A 14,166-nucleotide genomic window follows, 5' to 3' on the forward strand; every position below is an offset into this window, starting at 1 on the left:
TTAATTTGTAGCTTTCTGCTGCAAATTGAGTATTTTTAAAATATATATATATATTTATTGATTTCAGAAAGGGAGAGGGAGATATAGAAACATGAATGATGAGAATCATTGATTGGCTGCCTCCTGCATGCCCCCGACTAGGGATCAAGCCCGGAACCAGGGCATGTGCCCTCACTGGGAATTGAACCTGGGACCTCCTGGTCCATAGGACAATGCTCAGTCCACTGAGCCAACACAGCCGGGCTTGAGCATTTTTTAATATGTCTATTGTCCTTTGTATGTCCTCTTTGGAGAAGTATCTATTGAGGTCCGTTGCCCAATTTTTAATTGGATTGTCTTTTGTTAAGTTGTATGAGTTCCTTATATGTATATTTTGGAAATTAATTCCTTATCAGATGTATCATTGGCAAATATGTTCTCCCATACAGTGATGGCCCCTTTTCATTTTGTTGATGATTTCTTTTGCTATGCAGAGCTTTTTATTTTGTTTTACTCCCATTTGTTTATTTTCTCTTTTGTTCCCCTTGCCCTAGGAGATGTATTGGCAAACATATTGCTATGAGAGATGTTTGAGAATTTGCCGTCTATGGTTTCTTCTAGAATTGTTATGGTTTCACATCTTACATCTTCTTTCTCAAGATTTGTGTGGCCATTCAAAGTCTTTTTTTGTTCCATATAAATATTTGGAATATTTATTCTAGCTCTGTGAAATAAGCCATTGGTATTTTAATAGGAATTTCACTTCATCTATAGATTACATTGGGTAGTATGGACATTCTAATTATGTTAATTCTACCAATCCATGAACACAGTATATTTTTCTACTTGTTTATATCTTCTTCTCTTTTTTCAATGTCCTGCAGTTTTCTGAGTATAGGTCTTTTGCATTCTTGGATAAGTTTATTCCTAACTATTTAATTTTTTTGTTTCAGTGGTAAGAAAGATTGTATTTTTAGTTTCTCTTTCTGGGAATTCATTATTAGTGTATAAAAATGTCAGCAATTTCTGAGTGTTAATTTTGTATCCTGCTACATTGCTAAATTCATTTATTAAACCTAGTCATTTTTTGGTGGAATCTTTAGGGTTTTCTACGTACAATATCTCATCCATGAATAATGACTGTTTTACTACGTCCTTTGCAATTTGAATGTCTTTTATATTTTCTTCTTGTGATTGCTGTGGCCAAGACTTTCCACTACTAAGTTGAATAAGAGTGGTGAAAGCAGACATCCATCTTGTTTCTGTTCTTGGGGTTAATGGTTTTAGTGTTTACCCATCGAGTATAGTGTTGGCTATAGGTTTGTCATATATGGCCTTTATTATGTTGAGGTATGAACCCTCTATTGCCACTTTGCTAAGAGTTTTTATCAGAAACTCATTTTGTTGAATGCTTTTTCTGCTTCTATTGATATGATCATGTGATTTTTGTCTTTATGTGATGCATCAAATTTATAGATTTGTGAATATTGTACCAGCCTTGCATCCCTGGAATAAACATCACTTGGACATGGCGTATGATCTTTTTATTATATTGCTAGATCTGATTTACTATTTTTTTGAGAATTTTAGCATCTATGTTCATCAAGGATATTGGCCTGTAATTCTCTTTCTATTGTCTTTATCTGGTTTTGGAATTTGGATAATGCTAGCCTCATAAAAAGAACTTGGAAGTGTTCCTTCTTCTTGGATTTTTTGTTTTTTGAATAGTTTGAGAAATATAGGTGTTAGTTCTTTGAATGTCTTATGACTTAACAGCAGGTCTGTAAGTCATACAGTAGTTCTGTACTTAAGTCATATTCTTTTTATTTCTGTTGTCTGTATTTAATGTGATTTTTTCCCACATACTGCCTTCAAGATTTTCTCATTTTTGTTTTTCCATTGGTTTTATTATGATATATCTAGGTTTTTAAAAGCCTGCTGAGGCTTTCTGAGCTTTGTGAATTCCCTGGTTTAATATCTTTTGTTTTATTTAGAGACTTCTTAGCAGTTATCTCTTTAAATATTTTGCTTCTCCCAGATGCCCATTTGTGTGTGTGTGTGTTAAATTCTTCACTCTCTTTTGCATCAATTTGGGTAGTTCCAGTTCACCTGTCTTCATGCTCATCATGCTTCATGCTTCATCTGCGTCAAGTTTACTGATGAGCACAAAGGCATTCTTCATCTCTTTTTTTAAAAAAAATGCTAGCATTTCTATTTTACTTGTCCTTACAGTTTCTGCCTCTCTGTGAAATTTCTCATCTGATGAAGCATGTTGTCCACCTTCTCCATTAGACCCTTTAACATATTACTTATAGCCATTTTAAATTTCTTACTTAACAGTACCAGTATCTGGTTCGTTTGATGCCTTGTCTCTTGATAAGGGGTTGATTTTTCTTGCTTTTTATGTCCTATAACTTTTTAACTAATACTGGTTATCCTGAGTTGGGTAGTAGAAACTGAGGTAAATAGCATTTATGGCTAAATATGGGTATGCTGCTACTTTTTCTATAACCTTACTGAGCAGGCTTGCGTCAAATTGGTCAGGAGATGATCTTATTTAGGTTTTATTGTGATTACAGTTACCTTCATGCATTACTGGCTTCAAATTCCTCCAGTATTACCTTATGCTTAAGTTGAAGGATGGGTGGCCAAAAGATATTTTTCTTAGTTCCCATTCCACCTTTAGCTTTTGACCTTCTCTATTCACATTCTTGCTCCCTCCTCCAGCAGCAAACTGCTGTTGCTTGATACAGATGGAGTGCTTGCTAGTTTGCTGTGGGGTAGAGGGTTCTGTTGTCCTGGTCCAGCCTCAGCTTTAGGCAAGCCCTGTGTTCCAGCAAGGTGACTGGGCTTTCTCAGTGGTGCCACCCCTCACCTCTCCCAGGATAGGATATCTTTAATGGCCTAGGGCCAGGATGGCTTCCTGTTCCTCCCTTAGGAATTGAGGGTTTTTCTATTTTCTCTTCCCCAGTCATCATCTGAGGCCAAGTTTTGCTATCCTTCCCGATGACTTATGGTATTGATCCCACAGAGAAAGAGGGTCAGGCAGGGCTTCGTGTTTTTGTCACAGAGGCAGCTTCTTTCCTCTTCCAAGACTTACCACGAAGGAAGGCTTTTTCTGGTCCCCTGCCCCATGCTCAGTTATTCTCTTCTGCACCCAGTGAGGCCCATAGAGAAAGGCCTATGAGTGGGTGCAAATTCCCCTTCTGTTAGCAGCATCAGGGATTCGAGATTCTTCTGTTGTCCCACAGAAGAATTCTATAACTGTCCCACAGTTACAATTCTATAACTTTTAGAAGTTAATATAGGACAATATCTTCATGTGTTGGGACACTGCACAAAAATTAATAATCATAAAAAAGTGGTAAATTTGAGTACATTAAAATTTAGATACTTTAGCAAAAGACACTAGTAAGGCAGTGAAAGGCAAGTCATAGAGAGTAGAAAAGATACCTGCAATACACAAAACTCTCAAGATTCATATTAAAATATATATACATATTTTTTTAACAACACAATAGAAAAATGGGCAAGAGGTTTAACTTGGCACTACACAAAAGAGGAATTAACCAATAAATGTAAGTAAAGGTGTAATCAGGAGATGCAAGTTAAAACCACAAAGAGATAGCACTAAACAATAACTCAACAGAAACTCAAGCACATGAACACCAAGAAAATATGTATAAGTATGTTCAGAACAGTGTCATTTGTAATGGAAAAACATTAAAATCAATCCAAATATCCACCTGCCATGGAATGGATAAGCTGTGTATGCAAACAATGGAACTTTCTGCAGGAAAGAATGTGAACAATTCACACCAAATGCAACAACAGACATGGATCTTGAAACACAATATAGAATGAAAGCAGTCAATGTGGAGCAAAATAAAATTTAATAGCGAGCAGAATACTGTATAATTCTGTCTAATATAAACTTCAAAAAAAAACAGGCAAAACTATAATGTTTAAGGGCACAGGCTTGGGTGTTAAAACATCAGGATGGGGTAATTTGTAAGGGAGGAGAAGGTAGAGATGGTGAAGGAAAAAACGGGATTCCGGGATCCGGCAGTGCCTTACTTAAACTGGCTGTTACTAGTAGTTACATGGGTGTTCACGTGGGGGAAGAGAATTAATTGACCTGTATATTTGTCTTCTGTGCTGTTTTGTATGTAGTATACTTCATAATAACTCCCCTTCCCCCACACACCCAAAATATCTTCTGGTCATTGGTAAACTTATTTCTTACTGGAGGTGCTTCAAATACACGAAACTCTAATATATTCTTTGGTTTTAACTGTATAGGATTCTAGAAAGGTATTTTGTGATTTCATGGAGTGTGGTTAGGGGGATTCTTCCCCTATTTAACTGAGATATACAGAATTCAGATAAAGGTTAAAAAAATAGCTTTATTATTGATAAATAGCTGGATTAGAAGATATGTGAGCACATTGGGTTACCAAATACCTTACCCCTAAATTAGAGGGACTTGTCCACCAGGGTCTGAGGCAGAGGTGGACAACTTCAGGTTTCCCTGCAGCTTACCTATGGAAGCTCAGGATTTGGCTGAAACCAAAGAAATGCAGACAGGAAGAAATTTACCCACAAGATGAGCCACTCCTCCTTTCCTGGAACAGAGTGAGTTGGGGAGCTTGCCTTTCCCTTCTGGGTAGTGAAGTGGAAAGTCTCCACACTCCATGGAAATGTGATGAGAAGTAAGTATCACCCTAACAGCAGGTAGGTTAGCTTTGCTTAATCGTCTGCCTTTGAAGTCAGCTCCCAGAAGCTTAGTAAAGGCTGCCATGGGCAAGTTTAGAATAAGCTTCATTCTTGCCATTATAGCAACCTGTCCTCCCTTCATGTCTGAACTCTCATATGTTCATTGTTCCAGTGGCTTTCCTGGAAGCATCTGCAGAGACTGGTAGATGAGGGAGGAGAGAGAATGGATGATTATTCATGTGAATCTTCACTAAGTCATGCATTTATGAGTAAAGACTACCTTTCCCATTCGCCATCAGATTATTAAGTTATGGCTCACAACTTAAGAGCTTCTGAAGCTTATTTAAATCATTTTTTTTGTAGGTAAAGTTTAGTTTGGTTCAAACACTTGCTTTTTTTTTTTTTTAAAAAGTGCTCTGTTTTGGCCTCCCCCGCAAAAAATAAAAAAAAATAAAAGCACAAGTAAATGTCTACAACTTAAAGTGATTACTTCCTTCTTGGAGTGATGAATGATGATTGCTGTATGTCCACAAATACTCCTATTCATGATTTTAATTAGCTTGGATAATTGTTCCAGGACATTCAGTTCAGACACAGCAGCACATGTTTGTTTTTTTAATTAAAATTTTATTTTTATTTTGGAATAATTTTAGATTCACATCTATATTTATAAAAAGCCAGCGACGGGAATGCTGTAACAACCATAACGACCGGTCTCTATGACATCCACTGCGGCCAGTGAACTGGCCCAATCGAGGGGTGGGGCTGGCTGGTCAACCTCCCATGGCCCTTCCCCCCGGCTGGCACCGCCCCTGATTGCCCTCCCACCCCAATAGGGGCGGGGCCAGCTGGCCAACCTCCTGAAGCCCCTCCCCCCAGCTGGCCCCGCCCCAGATGGGCTCCCACCACCCTGATCAGGGGCAGGGCTGGCCAGCCAACTGCCTGCTGCCCCTCCCCTCGGCCTGCTCTGCACCCTATTGGCCCCCCCACTCCGATCAGGGGCAGGGCCGGCCAGCCAACCACCCATGGCCCTTCTCCCAGGCCACTGGCCCCCGATCAGCCCCCTCCCCCCCATTAAGGGGCAGGGTCAGACGGTCCACCACCCACAGCCCTCCCCACCCCCAATCGGCCCCTCACTCCAATAGGGTGTGGGGCCCGCTGGCCAATAGCTCACAGCCCCTCCTCCCAGCCAGCCTGGCCCTGATCGGGTCCCAATCGGGGCCCGGCCTGTCAATCTTCCTAATGGAGCCGGGCCGGCCGGACCCCACCCATGCACAAATTCATGCACTGGGCCTCTAGTGTGGTTATAAAAATTAATGCTGATAGATTTCACTGTGCCCTTTACCCAATTTCCTCCAAAATGGTAACATCTTGAAAAACTGTATCACGACCAAGATGCTGATATCAATACAGTCATGACATAGGACCTTTCCCACATCACAAGGATTGCTTGTGTTGCCCTTTTATAGACACACACAACCTCCCCCCACTTCTGTAACCCCTGGAAACCACTAGTCAGTTCTCCATTTCTATAATTTTGTCATTTCAAGAATATTATATAAATGGAATCATATGATACATAACCTTTGGGATTAGCTTTTTTGTTCAGTATAATTCTCTGGAATTTATCCAGGTTGTAGCATGTATCCACTAGTTTGTTCTTTTTTAAACATATATATTTTTTAATTGATTTCTGAGAGGTGGGGAGGGAGAGAAAGATAGAAACATCAATGATGAGAGGGAATCATTGATCAGCTGCTTCCTGCACGCCCCCACTGGGGATTGAGCCCACAACTCGGGCATGTGCCCTGACTGGGAATCAAACCATGACTCCTGGTTCATGGGTAGACGCTCAACCACTGAGCCACAACAGCCAGGTAGAGTTTGTTCTTTTTTATTGCGTAGTATTCCATGGTATGGATAAACCACAGTTTAATCACTCACCCACTGAAAAGCTCTGCGATGGTCTGGCTATTACAAATAAAGCTGCTATAAACAACCATGTACAGTCTTTTATGTGAACATAAGTGTGTCAAACATGTTTATAATGGCATGTAACTCTTTGCCTAATTTTCTGGCTGCTTAACTACATAGCAAAGGACAAGAAGGTATTTGCCAAACATCATAGACTACTTCCTTACAACCGGGGATTAACTAATGACTCATCAGTACTTGCAGCTTTACAACTATCTTGCTACTTGAACCTGGGAAGCTCCTGACTCTCTCTCTCTCTCTCTCTCTCTCTCTCTCTCTCTCTCTCAGCCTCAACTAGACAAGATACATGTTTTTCAAAGTGTATTTTTTGAAAATGAATTCCAAGAAAATGAACTTCTTCCAAAAGGTGGGTGTGGGAATAGGGAGTTACATGGTCAAGTGAGTTTGAGGAAATGCTGCATACTATATTTCTCTTTTGATATAAACAAATGCACCTTTTTGTATAAAGGGAGGGATCCAGTAATATAAGTGCCCAAGTATAAATCTCAGATCCATGCTTTCCTAAAATAACCCTTGGGAAGACACTTAACTTTCCTATACCTCAGTTTCCTCATCTGTAAAATGGAGATAGCAACATTACCCACCCTCATATGAAAGGAAGATTAACATAAACACACAAGAAAACACTTGATAACATGTTAATTCTTATTGCTATTATTGCCATCATATGATTAATCAAAATCATTAGGATCTTGTTAAAAATACACATGTCCAGGGGCTGGGAGGAGGGGGATGGGAACATCTGTAATACTAGCAACAATAAAATAAAAAATGTTAAAAATCCACATGTTCAGGCCCTATCCCTGGAGATTCAGATTCATTAAGTCTAGGGAAGGGTCGGGTACAGGTGAAGTAGAGGTTTAATCTACATTAAGAATATGTTCAATAGAGTATTAGAGGCAGGATTCAAACCCATACCAAACTGTCTGATGGAGGGTGCCACACTGTGACCTTATACAAATTTAGCAAATCCTTTAAAAAGAGTGCAGTTCTCTCCTGAACTGAAGGTTGGACTTGTAATATAAACTCATGATTCTTCAGGGGGTAGCTCAATAAAATAAAATGCAGTTCTGTGCATTGGTTCACATCAACTTTCAAAACAATTCCTAAATGTAATATTGAGCACTGATATGCAAAAACTTTATTTGTGAGTCATTGTTTGGCAAATCAAACCTGAAGATAAGACATTATTTCCTTAGAAATACAAGGTTGCTATTATTTCTGTGATTGCTATTATTTCTGTAGGCATTACCATCACACTGCTGCTCCCAAAGGTCTCCTTCTTGTCATGCAGCAGGTAAGTTCAGGACAAGTGGGAGTCACTGCAGAGGTGGTGGCAATCTTCTGACCACTTCTGCAGCAATCCTCAGGTAAGCTTTGGCCTGGAAAAGAACAGACAGTGTGTTCTATACTTCTCCCCAGCACACATCAACTGACTCATGAACAGCTTGCCATCATTATCCTTTGAATTTAATAGTAAAAAGGCTGAGCGGAAGAAATTCAGGAGAGAGGAGATACACTGTAGGTGGGACAGGGTAAATGATTTTAGATTACTTGGAGGCAACTACTTGGAAAGTGACTTTCTGAAAAAAAAATATTTAGTACCAGCAATTACTGTTTTTAAAACTTTAATTCCTGTGTCAGCAATCGAGCAACCTAGTCTAGTTGCAGAAAAATTATACCTTCCTCTTCTGACAAATTAATATACTGAGTTAGATTCTTGCCAACAATTCTGTGGCATAAGAGTTGTTAGTCATTTAAAGAGGACTATTACTTACCACCTTACAGTGTGTCTACGGAAAGCATTTCTTTATTCTCTCTGAGAATGGCATCTAGTACCAGCACAAGCACCTGGGGCTCCTCCACCTGGTGAGTTTTGGGGACCATGGGATCACTGCCATGCTCTTCATCTCTGGCACTCCCAGTGATACACCCCGAGCAGCCCCCAGGCCACCGAGTGGGCCACCAACTAACCCAGTGCCCACAGTCCAGTTTGAACAATGGTTGTGACATTTGTATTTTAAGGGTTTTAAATAATTGCACTGTAAATTTTATTTCTTATTTCTTCCATTTTATCTATAAAAGTAACTGCAGGACACAATAGTAAGACTTTCTAAAATTATTAGTTTATACATGTATATACTTAGACTAGAGGCCTGGTGCATGAAATCTGTGCACGGCAGGGGAGGGGAGGGGAGGGTGGTGGTGGTGGTGTGTGTGTCCTTCAGCCCAGACTGCACCCTCTCCAATCTGGGACCCCTCTCACAATCCAGGATTGCTGGCTCCCAACCGCTTGCCTGCCAGCCTGGTCACCCCTAACTGCCCTCCCCTGCCAGCCTGGTTGCCCTTAACTGTCCTCCCCTGCAGACCTGGTCGCCCCCAACTATCCTCCCCTGCTGGCCTGGTCACCCCTAACTGCCCTCCCTTGCCAGCCTGGTCGCCCCTAACTGCCCTCCCCTGCTGGTCTGGTCACCCCCAACTGCCCTTGCCTGCAGGCCTGGTCCCCCAACTGCCCTCCACTGCAGGCCTGGTCGCCCCCAACTGTCCTCCGCTGCTGGCCTGGTCGCCCCCAACTGCCCTCCCCTGCTGGCCTGATTTCCCACAACTGTCCTCCCCTGCCGCCATCTTGTGGTGGCCATCTTGTGTCCACATGGGGGCGGCCATCTTTGACCACATGGAGGTGGCCATCTTGTGTGTTGGAATGATGGTCAATTTGCATATTACCTCTTTATTATATAGGATTTGAGTATATGCTACTGCTACTCCAACTACTATGATTAATAGTAGCTAAAACTTAAGTACTTAACATTTGCCCAGTATTATTTCATTTATCCTTACAGCTACCCTAAGGGGTAAACTCTGTTATTATCCCCAATTTATAGATGAGGAAACCCAAACTCAGAAAGGTGAAGACTTTACAGCCAGTATGAGATGAGCTGTCCAACTTCCTGACCTGCCCAGTATGAGAACTGTTTGAGACCTGTTGACCCTGGCTTAATATAATGCTTTAAGTGTGTCTCATACATCGTCATTTAAAAAAACTATGCTTGAACCCTAGCATCTGAGTTATGCTTTATTTTACCAGGAAAATGTTAATATTTCATTTGAGACCATTTTAAAAAAAAGAGTAGCTCTCAAAGCATGAATAAGGACTTATTATTATTTTTTTTTACTGAGTGTCTACTACACCCACCAAGTACTTCACATACATAATCCCACTTATATAAAATAAGCATCATGGGCTTAACTTGGATTGAAACACTGGAAGTTATGATCACAGAGTCAGTAGGCTGGGAAATATTCAAATGTGGATCCACCTGACTCCAAAGCCCAACTCCTTCTACTACATCACATATGAAACAGTAAATCAAGATACAAGCAATTATAATTGTAATGCTTTGTCTAAGAATGTTTTAGTTACTGCTATAGTTAACAAAAATAATAGCTTTCATTTATTTATTTTTTTCTTTATTGATTAAGATATTACAAATGTGTCCTTATTCACCCATTGTCCCCCCAACCTCAGTCCTGCCCTCACCCTCACCCCCTGTTATCTGTGTCCATTGCTTATGCTTATATGCATGCATACAAGTCCCTTGGTTGATCTCTCCTCTTTACCCCCACCCTCCCCTACCTTCCCTCCCAGGTTTGAACATCTGATCGATGCTCCTCTGCCTCTAGATCTGTTTTTGTTCATCGGTTTATGTTGTTCATTATAATCCACAAATGAGTGAGATCATGTGATATTTATCTTTCTCTGACTGACTTATTTCACTTAGCATAATGCTCTCCAGCTCCATCCATGTTGTTGCAAACGGTAGGAGTTCCTTCCTTCTTACAGCAGCATAGTATTCCATTGAGTAGATGTGCCAAAGTTTTTTAATCCACTCATCTGTTGATGGGCACTTAGGCTGTTTCCCAAATCTTAGCTATGGTGAATTGTGCTGCTATGAACATAGGGGGGCATATATCCTTTCTGATGGTTGTTTCTAGTTTCTTGGGACATATTCCTAGAAGTGGGATCACTGGGTCAAATGGGAGTTCCATTTTTAGTTTTTTTGAGGAAACTCCATACTGTTCTCCACAGTGGCTGCACCAGTCCACATTCCCACCAGCAGTGCACGAGAGTTCCTTTTTCTCTACATCCTCGCTAGCACTTGTCATTTGTTGATTTGTTGATGATAGCCATTCTGACAGGTGTGAGATGGTACCTCATTGTTGTTTTGATTTGCACCTCTCGGATGATTAGTGACTTTGAGCATGTTTTCATGTCTCTTGGCCTTCCTTATGTCTTCTTTCAAAAAGTATCTATTTAGGTCCCTTGCCCATTTTTTGATTGGGTTGTTTGTCTTCCTTTTGTTAAGTTGTATGAGTTCCCTGTATATGTTGGAGATTAAACCCTTATCGGAGATATCGTTGGCAAATATGTTCTCCCATGCAGTGGGTTTTCTTGTACTATAGATGTTTTCTTTTGTGTGCAAAGGCTTTTTATTTTGATGTAGACCCATTTGTTTATTTTCTCTTTAGTTTCCATTGCTCTAGGAGCTGTGTCGGTGAAGATATTGCTTCGGCATATATCTGAGATTTTGCTGCCCGTGAATTCCTCTAATATTTTTATGTTTTCCTGTCTTACATTTAAGTCCTTTGTCCATTTTGAGTTTATTTTTGTGTATGGTGTAAGTTGGTGGTCTAGTTTCATTTTTTTTTTTGCATGTGTCTGACCAAATTTCCCAGCACCATTTATTGAAGAGACTGTCTTGACTCCATTGTATGTTCATGCCTCCTTTGTCAAGTATTGAGCATAGTGGTTTGGTCGATTTCTGGGTTCTCTATTCTATTCCATTGGTCTATATGTCTGTTCTTGTTCCAGTACCAGGTAGTTTTGAGAACAGTGGCTTTGTAATATATCTTGATATCTGGTATTGAGATTTCTCCTACTTTGTTTTTCTTTCTCAGGATCGTTGCAGCTATTCGAGGGCTTTTTTTTTTTTTTTTTTAATCCTAGATGAATTTTTGGAGAGTTCTTTCTGAATCTGTGAAATATGCTGTTGGTATTTTAATGGAGAGTGCATTGAATCTAAAGATTGCTTTGGGTAGTATGGACATTTTAATGATGTTGATTCTACCAATCCATGAACATGGTATGTTCTTTCATCTGTTTATGTCTTCCTCTATCTCTTTTTCCAACGTTCTGTAGTTTTCTGAGTAGAGGTCTTTTACCTCCTTAGTTAAGTTTATTCCTAGGTATCTTAATTTTTTTGTGCAATGGTAAATGGGATTGTTTTTTAAATCTCTCTTTCAGTAATTTCACTATTGGTGTATAAATGCCATAGGTTTCTTGGCATTAATTTTGTATCCTGCTACATTGCCAAATTCATTTATTAAGTCTAATATTTTTTTGATGGAGTCTTTAGGATTTTCTATGTACAATATCATGTCATCTGCAAATAATGACAAGTTCACTTCTTTTCCAATTTGGATGCCTTTTATTTCTTCTTCTTGTCTGATCACTTTGGCTAGCACTTCCAGTACTATGTTGAACGGGAGTGGTGAAAACAAGCATCCATGTCTTATTCTTTTTCTTAAGGGAAATGGTTTTAGTTTTTGCCCATTGAGTATGATGTTGGCTTTAGGTTTGTCATATAAGGCTTTTATTATGTTGAGGTATGATCCTTCTATTCCCACTTTGCTGAGTTCTTTTTATCAGAAAACAGTGTTTGGACTTTGTCAAATGCCTTTTCTGCATCACTTGATATGATTATGTGATTTTTGTCTCTCAGTTTGTTTATGTGATGTGTCACATTTGAATTGCGGATATTGGACCAGCCTTGCATCTCTGGAATAAATCCCACTTGGTCATGGTGTATGATCTTTCAAATGTAATGCTGGATCCGGTTTGCTAGAATTTTGTTGAGGATTTTAGCATCTATATTCATCAGGAATATTGGCCTGTAATTCTCTTTATTTGTGGTGACTTTATCTGGTTTGGGGGTTAGAGTAATGGTGGCTTCATAGAAAGAGCTTGGAAGTGTTTCTTCCTCTTGAAGTTTTTAGAGTATTCTGAGGATTGGTGTTAGTTCTTCCTTGAATGTTCGGTAAAACTCCCCTGTGAAGCCATCTGGTCCAGGGCTTTTGTTTGCTGGAAGCTTTTGGATTACTGTTTCAATTTCATCAATAGTTATTGGCCTATTCAGGGTTTTTTATTCTTCCTGATTGAGTTTTGGAAGCCTGTATTTTTCTAGGAATGTGTCCATTTCATTGAGATTGTCCAGTTTGTTGGAGTAGAGTTGTTCATAGTATTATTATTATTACTAGAAGCCCGGTGCACGAAATTCGTGCACGGCGGGGGGTTGTCCCTCAGCCCAGCCTGTACCCTCTCCAACCTGGGACTCCTGGAGGGATGTCCGACTGCCCGTTTAGGCCCGATCCCACCAGGATCGGGCCTAAACGGGCAGTCGGACATCCCTCTCACAATCCAGGACTGCTGGCTCCAACTGCTTGCCTGCCTGCCTTCCTGATTGCCCCTAACCGCTTCTGCCTGCCAGCCTGATCACCCCCTAACCACTCCGCTGCCAGCCTGGTTGATGCTTAACTGCTCCCCTGCCAGCCTGTTTGCCCCCAACTTCCCTCCTCTGTCAGCCTGGTCACCCCTAACTGCCCTCTCCTGCAGGGTTGATCACCTCCAACTGCCCTCCCTTGCAAGCCTGGTCCCTCACAACTGCCCTCCCTTGCAGGCTGGGTGCCTCCCAACTGCCCTCCCCTGCTGGCCATCTTGTGGTGGCCATCTTGTGTCCACATGGGGGCAGGATCTTTGACCACATGGGGGCAGCTATATTGTGTGTTGCAGTGATGATCAATCTGTATAGTACTCTTTTATTAGATAGGATTATTATTATTATTATTTTACAATCCTTTGTATATCATTAGGGTCAGTTGTTACTTCACCTCTTTCATTTCTGATTTTGTTTATTTGGGTCCTCTCTCTTTGTTTCTTGGTGAGCCTGGGTAGAGGTTCATCAATCTTGTTTATCCTTTCAAAAAATTAGCTCTTGGTTTCATTGATCTTTTATATATGTATTTGGTCTCTATGTCATTTATTTCCTTCCTTCTGGATATTTTGGGCTTTTCTTGTTGCTCTCTTTCAAATTCTTTAAGTTGCAAGGTTAGATAATTTATTACCAGTTTTTCTAGTTTTTTGAGGTAGGCCTGTAGCGCTATGAACTTCCCTCTCAGGACTGCTTTTATTGTGTCCCATAGATTTTGGATTATTGTGTTTTCATTGTCATTTGTTTCCAGGATGCTTTGTCTATCTTCTTTGATCTCTTTGGTAACCCAATTATGTTTAATAGCATGCTATTTCACCTCCAAGTGTTTGATTTTTTTCATTGTTTTTATTGTAGTTGATTTCTAGTTTTATGCCATTGTGATCTGAGAAGATGCTTGTTATGATTTCAAGCCTCTTGAATTTGAAGAGAC

The 14,166-nt window shown here is 40.3% G+C and overlaps 1 protein-coding gene across 3 annotated transcripts in view; it reads right to left on the reverse strand.

Moving 5' to 3' along the window:
• Nucleotides 1-14,166, reverse strand: part of NUBPL (NUBP iron-sulfur cluster assembly factor, mitochondrial) — a 299,333-nt gene that overhangs the window by 8,498 nt on the left and 276,669 nt on the right. For 2 of the 3 annotated variants that reach the window (XM_079769915.1, XM_079769916.1), the window contains one exon: nucleotides 6,641-8,072. In XM_079769915.1, the coding sequence (XP_079626041.1) occupies nucleotides 8,010-8,072 (63 nt within the window). In that variant the 3' untranslated portion in view covers nucleotides 6,641-8,009. Of the gene's footprint in view, nucleotides 1-6,640; nucleotides 8,073-14,166 lie in introns of those variants that run through there. The other variant, XR_013813464.1, reaches the window with a different exon arrangement.

Source organism: Cnephaeus nilssonii, assembly GCF_951640355.1.
Source record: "Cnephaeus nilssonii genome assembly, chromosome: 4".
Taxonomy (NCBI): Eukaryota; Metazoa; Chordata; class Mammalia; order Chiroptera; family Vespertilionidae; genus Cnephaeus; species Cnephaeus nilssonii.